This window comes from Orbicella franksi, chromosome 10 (genome assembly GCF_964199315.1).
Source record: "Orbicella franksi chromosome 10, jaOrbFran1.1, whole genome shotgun sequence".
Classification (NCBI taxonomy): domain Eukaryota; kingdom Metazoa; phylum Cnidaria; class Anthozoa; order Scleractinia; family Merulinidae; genus Orbicella; species Orbicella franksi.
Window position 1 is genome coordinate 10,682,213 of NC_138154.1, and position 20,105 is coordinate 10,702,317.

At 39.0% G+C, this 20,105-nt stretch overlaps 1 protein-coding gene and 1 pseudogene across 4 annotated transcripts in view; one reads left to right on the forward strand and one right to left on the reverse strand.

Moving 5' to 3' along the window:
* LOC145500482 (inactive hydroxysteroid dehydrogenase-like protein 1) lies at positions 1-15,344 on the reverse strand. Of its 3 annotated transcripts, XM_081480013.1 has the most exons (12): positions 13,376-13,503; positions 13,034-13,162; positions 12,762-12,808; positions 11,200-11,275; positions 9,359-9,466; positions 9,099-9,157; positions 8,689-8,733; positions 8,118-8,152; positions 4,089-4,170; positions 2,391-2,456; positions 1,040-1,189; positions 3-161 (listed from the first exon to the last, which is right to left on the reverse strand). In XM_081480013.1, exons 1-12 carry the CDS (start codon positions 13,458-13,460, stop codon positions 60-62), a joined length of 984 nt encoding a protein of 327 aa, XP_081336139.1. In that variant the 5' UTR covers positions 13,461-13,503; the 3' UTR covers positions 3-59. The 3 variants fall into 3 exon arrangements, with proteins under 3 accessions (XP_081336140.1, XP_081336139.1, XP_081336141.1); XM_081480014.1 differs by lacking the exon at positions 8,689-8,733 and having other exon boundaries at positions 1-161; positions 13,376-13,519; XM_081480015.1 differs by lacking the exon at positions 3-161 and having other exon boundaries at positions 1,100-1,623; positions 13,376-15,344.
* LOC145500087 (uncharacterized) overlaps positions 15,110-20,105 on the forward strand; it is a 14,897-nt pseudogene continuing 9,901 nt past the window's right edge. The window contains exons 1-3 of the transcript XR_014051021.1: positions 15,110-15,293; positions 16,032-16,344; positions 17,008-17,179. The product of XR_014051021.1 is annotated as an uncharacterized LOC145500087 (transcript). The remainder of the gene's footprint in view (positions 15,294-16,031; positions 16,345-17,007; positions 17,180-20,105) is intronic.

Here is a 20,105-nt window from a genome sequence, read left to right on the forward strand (position 1 = left end):
ATTGTAATAGGGTTCAGAAATTGAATCTAAACCAATAAACTTTGATCATGAATGAAGTGTTATGGCTTTCGGTTTCTGAGGACCGTTCGACGGATCTGATTGTTAAGCAATGTTGCTGCCCACATCCATAGCCACTCCGGACAGAATCCCACGAACCAGCCCTGTGGAAAAAAAAAGTTCACAAGTAAACGCAGTACATGGTCGAGTTCTGCGAAATTACAGTGAGCGACAATAGTGTTGAAACACTTGCCAGTAGAGTTCGATTTTCGAGCGTCTGAGAATCACTCGCCTCACCCCCCCCCCCCCCCCGCCTCCCAAACAATGTTGAATTTTCTATTTCCAAAACAACGCCGATCACAGCACCTACACAACATTGAATCGGGGGGCCAGGGATATCGGAGAATTAACGATAGATGTAAATGAAGTAGAATAAGAGGCTAAATATCGAAAGCGTCATTTCCTAACAGTGTCTCAACTGCTTTTGCCAACTATTGTAGCTCACAAGATGCGAAGCTTGGGAAAGTGGGCTCACTGTTTTATTAGACATTTCCCATTAAACATTTAGCATTGGGATGCTAAAAATAATTTCGAAAACTCTATAATTGTGCGACCTCCGGCAATCTTAGCAAAATTTTGCCAACGATGAAAAAGCCAGACAAATTGTCGTGTTTTGTAATTTGACACCTGACAAGTGTCAATGAGGATTTTTTTTACATGTACCAAAAAAGGTCATTTTTTTTCGAGCCAAAATGCAACCTTGCAAACAACCGAGCAAATGAGCAAATGAGCAAATGCCTTTCTAATTATCTAAGATCTCTAATTTCCTTTTGGTGGAAAAGACGCGACAACTTCTTATCTTATCTTTTCTTTTCTTTTGTTTTTTCTTTTTTTTTTCTTGCTCTAAACGGTTGTCTTCGCATTGCACAACAGCTCACTTCATTTTTAAGGTCCATACTCTCATCCTCAAGACCAATGAGCTCGCAGACTGATTCAGACTGATTCTCGGAGTATCTGGACACAGGTGGTCAGCAGTATCTACCTGTATCGCATGACTCCAGTACCCAGTGTTTCGCCGTGAGCGTCCAAGTGTAGCCAGAGCATTTCTCACATACGTCTCGGGAGATGGTACAGCAATGCTAGGCCTTGCACCGTATGTCATGGCTGTAGCTACATAAAATGGCCTCAACGACTAAGAGAAGGAAGAGAGATAAGACCACCGCCTGGTTAGTTCATATGGTAGAGATCCAGACTGCTGTGCGGGAGGTCAAGGGTACGAGCCCCACACCGGACCAACACTCAGGGATTTAAAATAACTGAGGAGAATGTGCTACCTTTGCAATTATATCTGCAAACGGTTAGATGTTCAAGTCTCTTCGAAAAAGGACTAGAAATCGTAAGCCTCATCCCCCACATCTTCAGTGTTACATGGTTAGCAGAGCACGTTAAAGAACCCACACACTTCTCGCAAAGAGTAGGACATGGAGTTCCCGGTGTTGTGGTCTGGCCTTGTTTCATGGGTTGGTGCTTCACGTAGGGTTAACGTCACTGCACCTTTATTTCCCCCTTGGACAAGATTGTCCACGAAACATTGCTCTGCCTATGTCTATGTCTAACGCAGCGAGTCTGCAAAACACAGGTGTTGTTAGAATCGTCCTTGACACAACGCTCTCCCAGTAAATACCAGGAAAGTCTCAAGTTATAGTTTGGTTTGCTTTATACTACCGAAAAAGACGTGAGTACAACGGCAAGAGATATACGACGACTGAAAAGTTCAGGTCCCCAAGTTAGGCTAATCCCGGTTGTGGTGTTAGCCTTATCCAGGGTTAAAGAAACGGCAAACAAGGACCCTCCTCCTATGCACAGTCCATTTCGAGTACTGTATTACTAGTTGGTTTTCAAAACAAATTCAGTACATTTTGCCCTTGAACATACTCGAACAAATCTGTCGTGTACCATTCATCTCGATCGCAAGATATGCTTGTAATCTCCCTCGATAAATCGTTTTGTAATTTTTCGCTCATGTATGTATTTGCGCTGTTGTTTCTCCTTAGAAAAAAGCTACTTTTTTGCATGCCCTCAAGCTGCTCTTTTGCTACGCCATATATTTTTTTGGAATAAAGTAAACATGCACGTTTTTGCTTGTCCATGCATCTAGTACAGTTTAAAGAGGTAAGCTCTGATATATCTTTCAGGAGAGACTTTAAGCAGAGAAAATGTCGGAAAAATCAGATGTCAAGAGTGAAAATCAAACCCACAGAGCTCCCGAGGCAACTACAGTGGTGTGGACGTATATCTAAGATACTTGTAAAAATGTAAAAGAAATTCTTGATAATTCAGAGATACAATTAGCTTGATTTCTATAATAATATTAAATTGCAGACCGATCACACCTGAACTTCAACTCCGTGTGACGAATATTCATATGCCAGTGCACGTGAAAAGCTGTCCACAAATTCCTGCAAGGGAAAAAAAAAAAACAATACGCAAATAAGTAACAATTATCAATGGTGAAAAACGAGTTCTCAGATGATTAATAATTCATCAAGTTAAAACAAAGAAAATGACAACCATAGAGCAGGTTTGGATACCCGGTGTTAATTATTATAGCAAAGATTTTGATGGTTTTACTTCTACATTTACTCCTTAGTTTTTGTTTCGATTGAGAAGATATGTGAAACACTCAAGACAGCGTTTCATCGGCTATCCAAACATCTCAAATTTCGTCAAAAAATACTCCGCTGCGCGTCGTATTTTCAATTCTCTTCTCAGTGTTTGGATCTCCAGATGAAGCACTGTCTCTCGTGTTTAATTACTTTAAAGCCAGCATCTTACAAGCTCTTTATTATTGCGCTTAGGTATCTGCCTCAGAGTAGTTTTGAGGTCGTCAATATTCTCCCTTGTTCCCGTTTAGAGGAGCTACGTCACGGTTTGCTCATCTTCAAGTTCACGTCGTTTGTAATCCGTGTTAATTTTCTCCATCCTTAACCATCCTTGTCCTTCATGGTTTATCATTATCCCTGGTGTTTGTCTACTTTAGTAGACTATTATTTTCAGGTTTCCTTCAATTTAAATGAAATTTTGTACGAGGCCAAAATAGCTCAAAATAACGTGGCTGAGCTCCTTTAACATCCACTGGTCGTTTAGGAGAAGAGGAGGAGGGGCGAGTCAATTTTTGGACGTTAGTACGAGGCATGTCTGACCAAAAGCATTATAATCCAGTTTAATAAAGTTTACTTCAGGTTTAGAACGGAAGATAACAAAAACAGGAAGTTTTTACTTGCGCGGGCGATCAACAAACGGCTGAGCATGCTTGAAGTAAGTACTAGGCCTGTCGAGGCGTTGTACCTGATCCTTGTTCCCTCTTCTGAATACAGTGGTCGGAAATTTTCAACAGAATCAGAAAGAGAAAGTTTCAGGCGATACTTCTACGTCTTAAAGCTATAAATAAATTTCATAAATATAAATTTGATATATTTAGATCTGTAGCGACTGGAGCGCAGTGACTACCGGGCCAGCAAAATTCCAAGTGGACATTAAGGAGGGGGCTGAGGGAGGGGGGGGGGGGAAGTACCTAAACGCCCAGTGGACGTTAAGCGGGTAATAAGTGAAAATGTTGACCGCCCCGTAAACGTACCAGCTGCGCCCACTGCTAAAGCGTTTTGGTTTGCCCCTAAATACGTGTTCAATCGAGTTCTCCCCGCGATTAACTCTTGCTTTCTTTGCGCTTTGTTTGCGCTAACTTTCTTGTCATTGTTTTCTTAATTGGCGCTTTCTACGATGGAACTCAAAGCATGTGGTCCGTGCATCTGGTGCGTTTATCGAGGCATGAAGTTTAGAGAAGAACAGAAAAGATGTCCAACTTTATGTTCATATCTGCCCTCCTATCAAACGCCCCAGCTATACGTGTACATACATGAAGATACCTCAATAAAACGCAAGGCTTAAGCAAGGACCAAATATCTTGAGGCGATGAGCAATCTTTTACTTCAGCCCTGTGCATAAGGACATTCAGAGATTCATTGGCAGGAGGGCTTCACATGCCTGTTGTCAGGTTTGGTTTTTAGAGAAGAAAATGAAAGGTGCAGTACCTTAGTAGCAGCATATACTGTCATCTGTGGTGTGGGCAGCTGTCCTGCACTGGATGACATGTTTATGATGGCTCCACATTTCCTGAAGGTCAACAAAACATTAAGTATTTAGGCAGTAGTTATCCAAGACTAAATCCTCTATCAACAATATGTTGAAAAGATGAAAACAGAGCCAAGTAGCAGCCAGGAAGCTGAACACTTGAGTTGCTGTTGACAACAAATTTATTACCGCTGGCAGTCCACAAGTGTGTCCATAATTTTCATGTGCTCATACTATCCAATCAGAAGCTTTGGAAATTCATCTTTGACTTCTGATTGGATAGTCTGCACACATGATTCAAATTAATTAATAGTGATTAAAATTAATTAAAACTGGTCACACGTGCAGGCTGCTAGCTGAAACACTCACTGATGGGGATTTTTGGTGTTAATACTCTAAAAATCATAAAAAAAATTACAATAGGATAACGATAAAAGTAATTGAAAGGCCGCGTGCAAGAACGTGCCCTAGATTTTTTGGCCATTTTGAAAGTGTTCAAAAATAGCTGAATTTTGGCATGTAGGCTTCGTTGTACCTGAGAAACATTGCTCTGAATTTTTTTTGGCTGGGGCGCTCTTCGTTTTCGAGAAATAACGTATGCAAAAAGCTCAGTTTTCCAAGCGGCATCTTTTGGAGATCTTTTGTTGAACAAAAAACAAAAGAAACCTTATTATTTTCTTGAACAGCAAACAGGCAGACTGTTTATAGTGTATTCCACTGAATCTTAGCTGTCTTAAAGTCAAAGGAAAATAGTATATAGAGCGGAAATCTGGGAACAGATTGTTTACATCGGTTATTGCGACGTAAACACAACTCGTGAATCGATCGAGCGGCAAACGAAATACCATCGTACGAAAAAGAGATGTGCCGCATTAGAGCTCTGTCAACTAATATCTTAAGCATAATGTTAAAGTACCTTGTGTGCCTGCCTGGTGGTTGAGAGGCATCGTAAAGACTCGATAAACCCGTAAGTCATCAGCACGTTTTAAAGAATCAAAATGTGTTCTGAAACTTCGAAGGTAGCTGATATACCGTAATCGTGTTATCGGCGTTCGAAGTCAGGTCGAGCTAGGCAGCAAAGTACAAGAGCAGTTCTTGCCCAAGAAAAATACCCTCTCGTGAGTTGTGGCCCATTTGCCAAACGTTGCTAGTGTCAAAGTTTGGAAAGCGAGAACTGGTTTTTGACTTATAAAATTTGTCTTGTATCGACCGCCGTGTTTTCCCGCGCACGAGGTGTAAAGACCCTTCCCGGCATGCATTGCGATCACGTTCTGCTCGCGTTTCTCGAACTGGTAACTAGATTGTTTCGGCTTTTTTCATTTAAAGGTAATAATGGCCAACAAGTAGCGATCGATTGTAACATAGATCTGTGATCCAGGTTGCGTTGATTTTATTTCATATCGGCATGATTTGTAGTGTTTTGAACTTCTGGGATCAGCGGACATGCAGATGTATGGAGACCTGTACGTTGCGCAGAAGGGTTAATTTGTTAATCTGTTAGGCGGTGCGTGACATAAAGCTACGATCGCGTTTGTCGAAAAATATGTATTTATCTCGTGATTTTTAGCCATTTAAGACGTTGCTGTATTTGGAAAAGTGCTTATTTGATGTTTATTTGTTCAGTGCAGATAATCATTGTCCCAGATAACCAAAGTAAGTTCCAGATCTTAACACTATTTTCCGGCCGCCATATTTCACCTATTTAAACCCGAAATCAACATTTTTGAGCTTATAAGTTGCGTGAAATTAACATTTTGCTGTTTTCTAAGTGAAATCAACATCCTTTCCGTCACGCGTTACGTGAAATCAACATTTTTACGTATTTAGACCTGAAATTAAAAATTTTTAGCTTATAAGTTGCGTGAAATTGACATTTTGCTGTTTTCTAAGTGAAATCAACATCCTTGCCGTCACGCGTTAACGTGAAATCAGCATTTTTACCTATTTAGCCCTGAAATTAACAATTTTTAGCTTATAAGTTGCGTGAAATTAACATTTTGCTGTTTCCTAAGTGAGATCAACATCCTTGCCGTCACGCGTTAACGTGAAATCAGCATTTTTACCTATTTAGACCTGAAATCAACATTTTTGAGCTTATACGCTGCGTGAAATTAACATTTTGCTGTTTTCTAAGTGAAATCAACATCCTTGCCGTCATGCGTTAACGTGAAATCAGCATTTTTACCTATTTAGCCCTGAAATTAACAATTTTGAGCTTATAAGTTGCGTGAAATTAACATTTTGCTGTTTCCTAAGTGAGATCAACATCCTTGCCGTCACGCGTTAACGTGAAATCAGCATTTTTACCTATTTAGACCTGAAATCAACATTTCTGAGCTTATACGCTGCGTGAAATTAACATTTTGCCGTTTTCTAAGTGAAATCAACATCCTTGCCGTCACGCGTTAACGTGAAATCGGCATTTTTACCCATTTAGACCTGAAATCAACATTTTTGAGCTTATACGCTGCGTGAAATTAACATTTTGCCGTTTTCTAAGTGAGATCAACATCCTTGCCGTCACGCGTTAACGTGAAATCAGCATTTTTACCTATTTAGACCTGAAATCAACATTTTTGAGCTTATACGCTGCGTGAAATTAACATTTTGCTGTTTTCTAAGTGAATTCAACATCCTTGCCGTCATGCGTTAACGTGAAATCAGCATTTTTACCTATTTAGACCTGAAATCAACATTTTTGAGCTTATACGTTGCGTGAAATCAACATTTTGCTGTTTTCTAAGTGAAATCAACATCCTTGCCGTCACGCGTTAACGTGAAATCAGCATTTTTACCCATTTAGACCTGAAATCAACATTTTCGAGTTTATACGCTGCGTAAAATTAACATTTTGCTGTTTTCTAAGTGAAATCAACATCCCTACCGTCACGGGTTAACATGAAATCAACATTTAAACCTTTTTTGACCTAAAATCGACATTTTTGAGCTTTTACGTTGCGTAAAATTGACATTTTGCTGCTTTCTAAGAGAAATCAACATCCTTGCCGTCGCGCGTTAACATGAGTCAACATTTTAAGCACTTTTGCCCTGAAATCAACAAATTTGAGCTTATATACGCTGCGTGAAATTGACATTTTGCTGGTTTCTAAGTAAAATCAAAGTCCTTGCGGTCGCGGCGTGCCGATCCTTTGTTATAATAAACCGAGGCGAAGCTTCGACTTATAACAAAGGCTTGGCTTGGCTACTATAACAAAGGATCGACTCTGTTTATCATAACAAAGGCCCGGCTTCGTTTATTTGAAGGAGTCGGCGGGAAAAGGGCGTCAGGTATTTTAATCAAAGGTGAACTTTGTCGAAAACGCTCCAAATTTCGCATGCAGTTTCGTTCAGGTATGTTAAGCAATGGCCCGTAGTTTTCGCGCTAAAGTTCGCTTCGTTCTCGAGATATTGCGTATGCAATAAACCACTCGGTTTTTCCAACCTGTGTGCCTTTTTTGCATACGTTATTTCTCGAGAACGAAAAGCAACCCAGCGAAAAAAACTTCAGAGCAATGTTTCTCAGGTGAAACGAAGCCCACATGCCAAAATTCAACTAGTTTTAAGCACTTTCAAAAATGGCCGAAAAATCTAGGGGACGTTCTTGCACGCGGCCTTTCAATTGACAGAAATTAATACAATAAAAGTACAACAAACTTCTACTTAAGGCGATTAAATATTCCCACGAGGGTTTGTTTCTTATAAGGGAGCAGCATTTTGCAGTAACTATGGGTACATGTAGCTGACTTCATTTTTGTCCATTTTTGTTATGTACAGCAATCATGATAGTTAACCATTCTAGTGAACATAGTAAAAATTAATTTAATAGTTACACAGACAGCGGTTGTAAACATTTGGTGGTGCATTTAAGCTCTCGACCTGTCAGTATTTAACAATGTAATCCTCTCGTACCAGAAGACAGATCTTTCAGGGCAATCTTTAAAAAAGGCAAACCACTAGATAACTTGTCATCACTCTTAAAGTAAGGATACCTTTTACACATTTGAGGTAACACAATACGGGTCATCTGAAATGCAATTTTGTTGGAAATTACCAGGTGTCAGAGAGTAAACTCATTTTAAAAGAAGCAGGTTTTCCAAAGGAACACTGGCATAACAAGTTTACATTTTTAATGAATTGAGAAAATAAAAGAAAGAAAAAGAAAAAAACCACTGCTTATTCCAAGAAGTAGAAAAAGTATAACAAGTACTGTTCAGTAATAAAATTGGAATCCTGATTTTTTTCAAAACCTCGATTTTTTTTAACCTCGAAATTATTCTGCTTAGCCGACTTTTTTGTGCTTACTTGCATAATTGTTGGGGAGAATTTGCCACTGATTTTTTCAACCAATCATTTTTTTGAACAAATTTCCTTCCCCCTTGTGAATAAAACAATAACAGATTTCCTTTAAAAAAAAAAGCCAAACAACAAACAAACAAACAATATTTTCCTAGCAAATTTGTTGTGACTAAGACACGATCAGATTCCACTGTATATCCAAAATTATATGTTAATAATGTAAACAATGTACTATAATTAATAAATTTATTTACCGGTACCTACCATTATCACTGAAGTCATGTTAATGTTTATCAGGTCAAAAAGTTTCTGTGGTGCAAACAAGATGTTTGTCATATAGCTGTATGTGCATGTATGTGAATGACCACACACAGCAATGTAGACTGAGTGTAAGTGAAATTTACAATGTGCAAACAAAAGCATGTGCAGAGGCATGAGGAGGACTGGAGAGGAGACACTTAGACACTTAATAAAAAAAAAAATAAATATAATAATAATAAAAAAAATAGTGTAACAGTATTAAGGATAACAAAAATGCTGGGTGACAGAAAAGTCATTGTTGCCTTTGCAATATGTTGCGAGACAAGTCAGAAGGAATATTAGTTGTACTCTTAATAATATTCAGACCTTATAAAATTCATGCGCACCATCAAGGAGGGGCCCTTGGATCTTACCTGGTTAGAGATATCTAGAAAATACTGTGGGTAGTCATACATTACACCAACATTGTTCACTAATAAACAAACAAGAAATAAACCACCATTAAAAATTAATATCTTTATCATATCAAATTTATTAATAATTCTAGCTGGCAGTTACATTTATCAGACCACGTAGCTGCTTATACATGGTATCAAATGATAAATTGATATTAAGAGAGCTATTACATAAAATTATGTTCTGTACATGTACATGGCGACTTATTTAAACTTACCTAAAATACCAATTTCAAGCCCTTCTATAGCAGAAAATATTTTGGGGTAAACATCCTGAGAACCAAAATCTATTGGAATGACACAGGTCTGAACTTTGAATTCTTTCTCTAAAGAACAAAAGCAAGCATGAAGATCAACCAATTTAATTAAAATAAAAAGAATTCTACTATTAGTCATAGAGCAGCAGCTACAGGCAGTGCTGTAGCACAGGGAAGGGCCGGGGAGGGCTCGGGTCCCCCCCCCCCTCCCCGCCCCCAAAAAATTGACTAGCACATAATAAAGATATTCAAAAGTAGAAAAGTAATGATCTTGAGATACTGTTGGATTCTTTTAGCATAAGTAACACTCTGGTTAACTCTAATTTTTCTTTATAACATTTTACAACAAATCTCCAGCACATTTTTTCTTCAAACTCTTACAAAGTTTAAAGCACCGAAACCCAGAAGTGGTATTGGATTTTTTCATTTGACCACTGTAAACTGAGCCTATAATCTTGACAGGCAAGTTCGGTCAGCGGCCATGCTCTTCCTGCTTGTTTTCAAAAACATTCAACATTCGGTTCGATAATGCGCGAAATTTTATAGCTTTGACAAGGAAAAATCAAGAGGCTTTTACCCCAAATGATTTGCCACGAAAGCTGTCTTTGGTCTTGCATGCAACCCAAACATCCGAATGAAATGAAATGGTTCCTGGGGTCTATAGAGTAGGTAAATATTTATTACACAACACTGTCAATTTGTATAATAAACCGGTTCAATTAGGAGAGTACAATGTTCAAGTAACATATCCGATCAATGATTTTAGTCAGTTAAAAATTGCTGTAAGCTGCTCTCAGAAGGCTGGAAAGGCTATTTTAGAGAACCCAGATTTCAAAGTCTCCCAGGGGGGGTTCCCCCTGGACCCCCCTAGAAGCTCGTGCCTTTAGTGCTCGGTCGGGTGCCCCCCCCCCCCTTAATAAATTTTACCCTGCTACAGCACTGTACAGTTGTACATGTAGTACATTATTGTCAGCAAGTGATATTTTGCATCATCTTTAACCTGTTAAATATTTCTAAAACCTTGAAATGATTCTTATAAGATTAAATTTGGAAATACAGTTAACAATAAAGATTAGCGAAAAAACTGAGCAACGACGTTTCGGTGTCATCCTGGCACCATTTTCAAGTTAAAAAATATTTGTGCGAAAAGTAAACTAATTTATACCAATGGTAGAGGTGCGAAATTGAATAAATGAAGATTAAGATAGCTGTTCAATGTTCATGTTCATTCCAATGAGGTGTCAAACACTGGTAATGAGTTCAGTGTCTGTTCAAAGCCTAAACAAATACTTTTGCGCGAATGGAGTCTGACTGTGTGTTAAGGCTCGGTTTCTTCTTGCGAATCCACAACATTTCATGGATCAAGCAATCGAACTTTCCCTGACATTTCTTTAGGATCTTAAAGTTGTTAGTCAGGTCACCAACTGTATCAACTCGGTGTTCATTTTGAAGGTGTTTTCCGATGGCGGTAAATCGGTGTTCCTCAATGCGCTTGTAAAGATGACGGCTAGTGTAACCGACGTATTCTGCATCACACAGATCACATATATAGTTATAAACAACGCACTGTTGATTGATCAAAGGTGGTTTTGGCTCTTGTACTTTGAGATCATCGCCAATTTTACGGCTTCTGAACACCGGCTGTAGTTTGTGATCAAGTTTATTACTCAAGTCCAAGAGATGTTTCTTTACTATGTCCGCTGATTTCTGGTCTTTAAAAGGCAGGACAATGCGGTAGATATTCTTTGTTGGAGGCGTCGATCTTGTGTCTGGTCTGGCGATTATTAATAGATTTAACTTACCAATGATCTCTGCAACTTTTTCCAGTTTTTGCGTTGATCTACTCATCAGAACAACATTCATTCCACAGCTAGCCAACTGAAAGTCAAGTGGTAATAAAGAAATCTTACTGGATCATACAATTTATTTTAATTATTAATTTTATTAAGTATACACCAACACACTATATGCAGCCAGATGAAGCCCCAACTCAAACCAAAATCAATTTCCCCTGGAAATCAGTTTACTGTAATTTTATCCATAGTGACCAGAACCCTTGATAACTTAAACTTCCTGCTAACCCCAAGCAATTTCTTTGTTTCCCTTTAGGTCATTTTCTATATAACTAGGTGCCGCTAGAGCACAGCCTTGATATGAATGTGGTCCCTTAATTTTCAAGGTCGCCACTCTTTAACAATGCTGCAATTAATAATGGTAATAGGACTGAGTGGAGTCCAATTCATTCTGTAATCATTTGCGGTCGTCTGATTTGTTAATCACGAGTATAATTACAGACTGAATTGGACGACATGATGTCCTGTTACCAATTAATCATAACCATTACAATTTCCTACAATTTCAAAAAATAGCTTTTAATAGCCATTTTTAAATATCAAAATTAAGCATATGGGAATGGCTGTTAAGTTTCTTTCAAAATAGTCACCAGTAACTAAACCTCCACAAGTTTACAATGTCAGTCTCTTGAATTGGTTGCTGTAGTGACTGTACATGTAATCAATGTTGTGATTGGTGGATTTAGTGGACAGGTCTTAAAAATGATCGGCTCATATAACTGTCTGATTACAGGTGTCTGATTACAGCAAATTGTCCAATTACACAGTCAGACTACAGCTTTGCAGATTAATTAGAGCAAAATACACCAGTTTACGCACCAATCACATTTGAGGAAATTGTAATCATATGAGTGATTAACAAAATCAGACGACTGCGAAGCGGGAGTCCAATTTGTTAATCACGAGGATGATTGCAGACTGAATTGGGCAACATGAAGCCCTGTTACCAATTAATCAAAACTATGACAAAATTCGAGAAACAAACAACCATCGATTGAGCGCTGAATGATTAAATGTCGTTATGAATGCCGAAAAACACAGCAGTTTACTCAACAAAGTACACCACAACAACGCGCGCAAAATGACGCGCACTGTCTAATTACAAGCATGACGCGTACACTAATGCTCAAATCGGGCTGCTGATAGCCAAGCACATTTGAGAATTCTGTTATAGTTTTGATTATATATGTAACACTTAATGGGGCAATACTTGATTAGGAGGGAAGGGGGGTGGCTCTTATCTGGGTAATACAGTAACAATGAATGAATGAAACAGTTGGTCAAAAATTTAGAATCATTGCTGTTAAACTAGTACAGCATTATTGCCCATCAAAGACTTCAAAGTCGTTCAGCTGTGACCTTCAATATGCATGTAGGCTGATTTTACAGTACATTGAAATTTCATTTGTCTTTCACTCTTATCTACACATACATGTAATTTTAATACATGCATGGAATCAAAGGTTGGTGGATCAATCTACATGTAATGAAGAAATATTTTATTTAACTACCTCAAAGGCGAAAGCTTTCCCAATACCTTCTGATGCACCAGTGACAACTACCAAAGACACAAAACAATGAACTTAGTTCAACTTTAGTTAATGGATTACAGAAGAAAAAAACTGGAAAATTGATTGAAATAAGCAATTAATTCCTGCCTGAGGGAAAAGAAAATCAATAATTCCTCAATAGTTTTCAATAGATGAGTAGAACGATAATAAACAACAAGAAATGTGGCAATCCTCTTTCATCACATTCCATACAGCATTCACTCCTTCCATACCTGCCCATTTGCCTCCATACTTAATAGCAAAATCCCTTCTTCTTGTGATTTGAGCAAGGACATAAATTCTCACAGCCTTTAGAAGGTTGAACACAAAACAGAGGGATACTTTGACCGCCCAGAAGAGACCTGAGAACAAAGAGCGCAATAACAGTTACAGATATATTGTACACGTCCTTTAATGCGTCGAAGTTTTCAGGACGAGCAGTCGGACGAGCATATAGTGTCAAATCTTACCAAACTGCAGCATATTAGACCACTTATTCTGCCCTATTAATGCAAGAAAAAGCTTTTTGTTTGGAGAAGAAGGTGATAAAGAGTTACAGGAAAGTGCAAAAATACCTATAAGGGACAGTCCGTTCTTTACACCTGACTTATCCAGCGATGACAAAAGCCATGGTGGATCGAAATGGGCCTTGCCCGCCATATTGGAAACACTGCAGTAATTCTCGCCCCGGGAATCTCCTTTTTGTCGAGCGAAATAATAAAGTGGACAGGACACCAGGATATTGGATGACGAATGGCAGACTAAGGTTCCCCTGAAGCATCCTCGTCCTATTATGACAAACGTGAAAGATTTCTCCAAGTCAGGACATCTACCTCGGTGGATACCAGTTTTTTGTCGCTGACGGATTTTTTTTCTTTTTCTTCGAGTCGACGCTTTGCGGTGATACTAGGGGTGGATGGTTGCGGATAAAATGTTTCTTCAATATTTTTATTCGTCGGTTTCACAGTTGCTACAACTGTAAATCTGGGCCCTTTCTTTCTCATACATGGTGGGAAAATATAATCAGCATTGCATTAACAGTTTGTGTTTCTACTCTAGACAGCTTGGGGCCCAAAGGTCTTGAATGTCGTAGACAATTTTTGTTGTTGTTGTTGTTCCGAGCACGGCTTGTGGGAAAGTCTGCTGATCATAAAGATGACGATTTTAGCCTTTTGCTCCGGTTTTTGCAACACCACGCGTCTACACCAATTTAAAAAATTTCCGCGACGGATCGAATACATGTACCTTGGTCCTTCGGGTTTTCTTTCGTCTTTCCAACTGGAGTGAGAAAGCCGTTATGGTGGATGTCATGGCGGTCGGAGGAGAGCGAGAGGAAAAAACACCGGCTCGTTGCTTCGCGACTCGTCTCCGCCAGTTTGCAGCTCACATTCACAAATGAGGAACAGACAAGAGAAAAAAACTCTGGGTCAAGGGCTAACTAAACAGGGTGTTATGGTTGTCCTTTCACAAAACAAAGTCTATTTTCTTAGTAAGGTCAGAGTGAACGTGCATTTTCATCCTATTAAAGCGGGGCTAGAGTTACGTGACGTGGCATAGAGAACGCTCAATATTACCCAATGCTTTGTTTCGTGTTTGCATCGAAACAGTAAAAACTGTCAAATCGTTCGTGTCGCGACTGAATTATGCTAATATCTATCCCGCTTTCACATGTTTCACAGTCTGTTTCAGATTTGGTGCATGATGAAATTGAGGGGCGGTGAATGGTAAATACGAGAAGGAGAAACCGGGGTTTTTCTTGGAGATATTTTGACTTTTTGATCTTGAATTGCGAGTCAAGACTTCAAAAAATATTGATTAGAGGCATTTATAAACACAAACAAACAAATTGTCATAGCTTTGTAAAAAAATCGAGATAACTGCGAGACAAACAAAACCGCTAAAAAAGTGTCTGAGACCAGTGAAATTCGACGCAAATTTTTCGAGATCCATACGATTTCGCCACCTTGAAACTACGCGCGATTGCGGCAAAAAAAGGTCAATTTGCCGAAAATGGGTATAGAACTAACGTTTACTGTGACGACAGTGCTAAAAAGGCAGCTGTGGTTCTGCTATAATATGTATAGAGATGTCGTGGCACACATCGGAACAAAAGAAACATATTATAGGTAAAAATACCCAAACATAGGCTTCTCGTTATTTTAGTCACGGAAATGATCACAGCACAGCATGACTGTGGCTTCCGTGGTCAAGAAAAAACGCGTTGGAATCTAACTATAAACTAGCCATGAGACATTTCAAGTTATTCTCTTTAAAGACAGAGGTCTTCGAAGGTAACACTACTTTCTGCCATGGGTGCTCAAGTTTTGTTCTGTTTCACCGCTTTCCTCGTGATTTTTGTGTTGCTGGAAAGCGCTTTTGCCTGTCCGTCAAATGTAAAAAACGCCACTGATTCCGATTCGGGTAAAGTGATCGTTAAAGGCAATTACAATGCTGTGAACCTGTACCCCGAAAAAGACGTGAAAACGGCTTTAAGTCAGCTACAAAAAGAGCTAGAATCGTTGGACGGAAGGATGGATGCCCGGGGGGGGGGGAGCACTGCCATATATGGGCTATATAGGTATGTGCCGCTGTGAAGGGTATGGTTTTCAAGTAGTTTACTCTAGGATAGGGTATATAAATCAGAGCGTTTGGGTCTAGAATAGGATATAACTTTTTACAAAACTGACTACTTGGTTGGAGATTTTATCTAGACTAAGGAAACCAGGTATTGCCACTCAAAAATATGAAAAAATCAAATCAGCAAGTTTAAATCTATGCAAATCAGCCTCAACAGTGTCCATAGATGGGGGGATTTGGGGAGTTTACTCTAGTATAGGTTAGCAAAATTCAGCTGAACTAGCTCTGGCATAGGCTAAGGGTTCCAGGGTCCCAGCGGCACATCCCCACCCAAAATTCCCAAAGTACGCCCCCCCCCCCCCCGGGGGGATGGATGCCCTTGAGAAATTTAAACCAGGTATCGGCTGTCTCGTGATTTATTTCAGCGTGTCGATAGCCTTTTAGCAAGTAATGTGGCAAAACTTTAAGACGGATTTTTTTTATATACGTGGTTTTCAAGGCAGTTATACGTACAGTTCACCGATCAGTTGACTGTTAATTTAGCAAAATTTCTATCGAATCGCATTTAATATAATACTTTAGAAAATAGCCCAAAATACGCACGTTGATTGGTTTGAATAGATACATTATGCCTCATTTATTTTTCTAATTAAGCGGGTAAGTTCGACTTTGAAGACGGAATCCACGATTGGGATAAGACTGGAACAGCGTTTAACAACCAGCCGACCTATGATACAACTCTAAAAATCGCGGCTCCTCTCCTGCCAATCAACAAGGTGACTGGTGGATTGGAGGATACGAGAACAGACCCTCTAAAGACGCTTCCGCCGGAAAAATTCAAGGAGACGGACCCCAAGGAACTCTTACTTCCCCATACTTCACCATCAAGGGCAAACACATCTCGTTTCTGATTGGTGGAGGCTGTGATATAAAATTGGTTCGCGTCGAACTGATCATTGGCAACAAGGTAAGCACTGTTACCAAATGTTAAACCCAGTACTCCCTGATAACTTGGATTTTCGTACATGTAAGATGTCTGCTTTCTGAGATTACTGACTGTCAACATTGGCCCTGAAAAGCCTCCTCTGACAGGAAAAAATCGATTCAGAAAATTTTCGGTTAAATATATAAATAAAAATTACTCAGGTTATTCCGAGCTATGCAATACTTAAAAACAAAAGAAAAGCTTTGTAGAGTCCTTTTTCAGTAATTGTTTTTATATGCTATCTTTAAACAAGAGAAAATGCTTCAGACTAAAGCTGCATGCAAGAAGATTGTCGCAAGTGAGTTGTGTTTTATAAAAAAAAGGAACTGAACAAAAATGCATTGGCTGTAAAACCGCCATACTACAAAAAGCGCGGATGTCAAATAGAAAGTGATGCGCATAAAGCGCTAAAAAAGTTATACTCAAGAGAAAATGTGAAAGATTTAAGCTTTAAGTTCAAAAGTGGTAAAAGTATTGTGGTATGCTTTTTTGTCTAGAGGAAGGTTTTCGTCTGTTCACGTGGAACTTCCTTTGTGAAATGTTCCCTTTCCAGATTTTAACTGTTGTCATTACTACGGCGTTTCCTGTATGTCTGTAGGTCAAAAAGATAGTTTTCATTTGACGCACCCCGCAAATCATTTTCAGGTTATCAATTCAGCTACCGGGAAATGTACTGAGACGATGACTCGTAAGACCTGGGATGTCGGAGCTTTTGTTGGTCAACGCGCACGCGTCAAACTGGTTGACGTCAGTTCTAGTGGATGGGGTCACATCAGCTTTGATGATCTGAAAGGCGATATGAGCTGTGGACTAAACTGAAAGAAAGTTTGCTCATTTGCAAAGTGTCATTCCATGCTTGAACACGATGAAGAAATGGGAAAGAAAGATCGTAGTGAATTCCGAGAAGGGAAATTCTTAAACTGTTTTAAGGTCATTTTTAAACATTGTTTGTGAGCGTTTTTTTTTTTTTAAATGAGGAAAATAAACTTCATGACTGATTCAAACCGTACAGTACAGATTGCTCACTGGAACCCATTCTCATTTTGCATCTTCTTCGCTAAATAGGTGACCGCTTAATGGGGGTTCGAATGTATTGGTAGCCATGTCATCATTAATGTTCCGGCCCAAGTAAACGGTGAGTTAGGAATCCAATTTTACCCTTTCAGTGCACTCTAAAATTGATAAATCCGGAACATTTACGAATCCAGAAAATCTCCTCTGGTGTAAACGTAGTCTCAGTCAATTTCCCTACCATAGGCTCCCTTTCAAAACTCCCAGCAGAATTTTTTCTTGATTAGAATGCGCCTCACGAAAAAACTCAGTTTTTTTCAAACCTTTTAAATTCTTATTATATCTCTGTTCATATTTTATCGCTTTTACTATATTTTTATGCATGTTAATATTTAGTCTTGGACCGAACTTGGAAATGATCGTTGAACGGTGCAACTTCGTTCTTTCTCTGGCAATTTAGTCAATTTAGAATTTAGCGTGCATTTTCCTAAAAGGTATAACGAGTACCCCCGTCTCTGTCGTATGGGAGTTCCCCCCACCACGCCCTTTTATATGGGAGTCCGTTCCCGGGGGGAATTGAAGGATGGTAGTTGGGGCAATGGCCTTTGACATCAACAAAATTCAGCAAATGTGCGGTATTCAAACACCCGCCCGACATTTCGTCCGCACTGAACGCAATGCAAAAATATCAAGTTCACACATCCAGTTCACTTTGGAGGAAGAAAAGAACGGCAGAAGTCTATTCCTTGACACTGCTTAAATGTGAACCAAGAAGACTCAACGAAGGTAATGTGTACCGGAAAACGACTCATCAGAGATCAGTACCTGAATTTCCATTCTAAACATCATCTACAACATAAAAGAGCTGTAGAAAGCTTTTTCAGTTTCGCGGGTCTTTTATTTCTCAGAAAACTGCTCGCTTCTCGGAAGAAATAATTTCCGCGGACAAATATCCCAGCATGTATATTTTCACGCTAACAAGAGAACATTTTTTACATAGCATAAGTTTAATTTTTTGCGGTGATTTAGGGTATTCAATCAATGACCAATAATTACTAACAAGAGGCTATGATCTTATTGTTGATAGTCACAAACATTCTCCCACAAATTAACGCAATTCTGAGTTGAGTGGCGAAAAGGGATTTGGGTTGCTTTAGAACCCTACATGATTGGCTTCTTCACCCAACCAGAAGTAAAAACAAACGATCGCACGCGCGCTGAGGACGAAAGCATAAGTAATCTGCGCCCGCTCGAAGGAAAACGTCAGTGTTCTTGGATATTTTATGACGTCAACATGAGCACAAAAAGCAAAACTGACAGTGAATTTTCTTGCGTTTCCTTCGGTGAAATTCCGTAAAATTTGGCAGATTGGTGGTAAATATTTTACTTTAGTGGAACTCGTTTTTCAGGGAAATCTATAGGACCATGTTTTTTTTGCAGCGGCAAAAGATAAAAATTTGAAAAAATCGAAAAAAACTGCCTTTACAATCCCTACTTTTTCGTGTTTAAAATTCGTATCCCGCTGGTAGCGATGTGCTGTAAAAATTTTGGAAGATTTCACTGAAGGAAATTAAAGAAAATCACAAATAAAGCCATTAAAACAGTAAAAAACACATTTGTTTGGGTATTTATAATTCAAGACTAAAGCCCAAAATGTTAACCAAGATGATAGCAAAACACTATTTAAGCATCATTTATTACGAGTAATAAGTTTGGGAGGACTGGGTGTGAAAGCGAATGCAAAAACAGCACTCAAAACATAACACTTGCGCGCGCAACGCCATAAATGATTTAACAAATTGACGTCAGTTTTTTTATGCGTCTGTCCTCTTATTGATGATAAATTACGTCATAGCATTGTCAAAGTGGCTGTGGAACCACGAGCCGCAGGCGAGTGGTTCTGCAGTAAACTTTGATAATTGTGTTATTTATTTACTTTACGTTTTGATTCACGGCTTATCGGATTTTCCGTGTCGCTTGTGATTGGCTGACGTTTCAAACAAAACGCTTATTGCAAAAAAGAACCATAACAGCAAAATCGCGATTTCCACGTATGATGAGAAATGACAACCCTTACTTTACACCAATACAGCAGTGACTGTTATCCAAACCTCATTTTCTGAAATTCCAGTACACTTAAGAACGTTCGCGCAACGGATTTTTTTTAAAATTTTTACTGCAGTCAGATAATGAGTTACTTGTGTCGGAAATGCAAAAACTGGGGGTCACCGACTTAAAGCGTGTGAAAAACTAGCCTGTTTTTGAAAAATTGGCGTATGTAATTCAGCATGGTCTACAGGGGTTTATAGTTCAACGGAGGCAAACGATTTCAGTCATATTTTGTAGAAGTGGGTCTGTTGCTCAAATAATTCTAAATGTTGCCAACGTTTTCACCAAACTTAACCCTTCAAGAGGCATTTGAAACCGTCGCACAGATAAACGAAAAGCTCAAAAGAACGGATCTCGATGATGCATTTTGCAAAAAGTTCAACTGACTTCTAATCGGTAGATTTCCTTCGATTTTTTGCTAAACGTAGAAAAGCGGTAGAGAAAATGATCAATCAAAAGAAAAACGGGGGTAACCGAACGTCCAAGATCGTTAAATCCAGGCAAAGCTATAGCAATGGCCATCTGCTTTATCATTGTCCATTTTATTACCTAGTGCGCACTCGATGGATGACGTGCATATGAATTAGCAGTGCAGTTCCTTTGAGTTAGTTTGGAAATATTCG

Bases quoted from the DNA above. Each gene is read 5' to 3' on its own strand.
- LOC145500482 (XM_081480013.1), bottom strand. From the start codon at position 13,460: ATGGCGGGCAAGGCCCATTTCGATCCACCATGGCTTTTGTCATCGCTG. The intron at 9,467-11,199 runs GTAAGTTAAATC...TTTGTTCTTTAG, and splicing joins AAAAGTTGCAGAGATCATTG to AGAAAGAATTCAAAGTTCAG. The intron at 2,457-4,088 runs GTACTGCACCTT...TTTCCCTTGCAG, and splicing joins CAGTATATGCTGCTACTAAG to GAATTTGTGGACAGCTTTTC.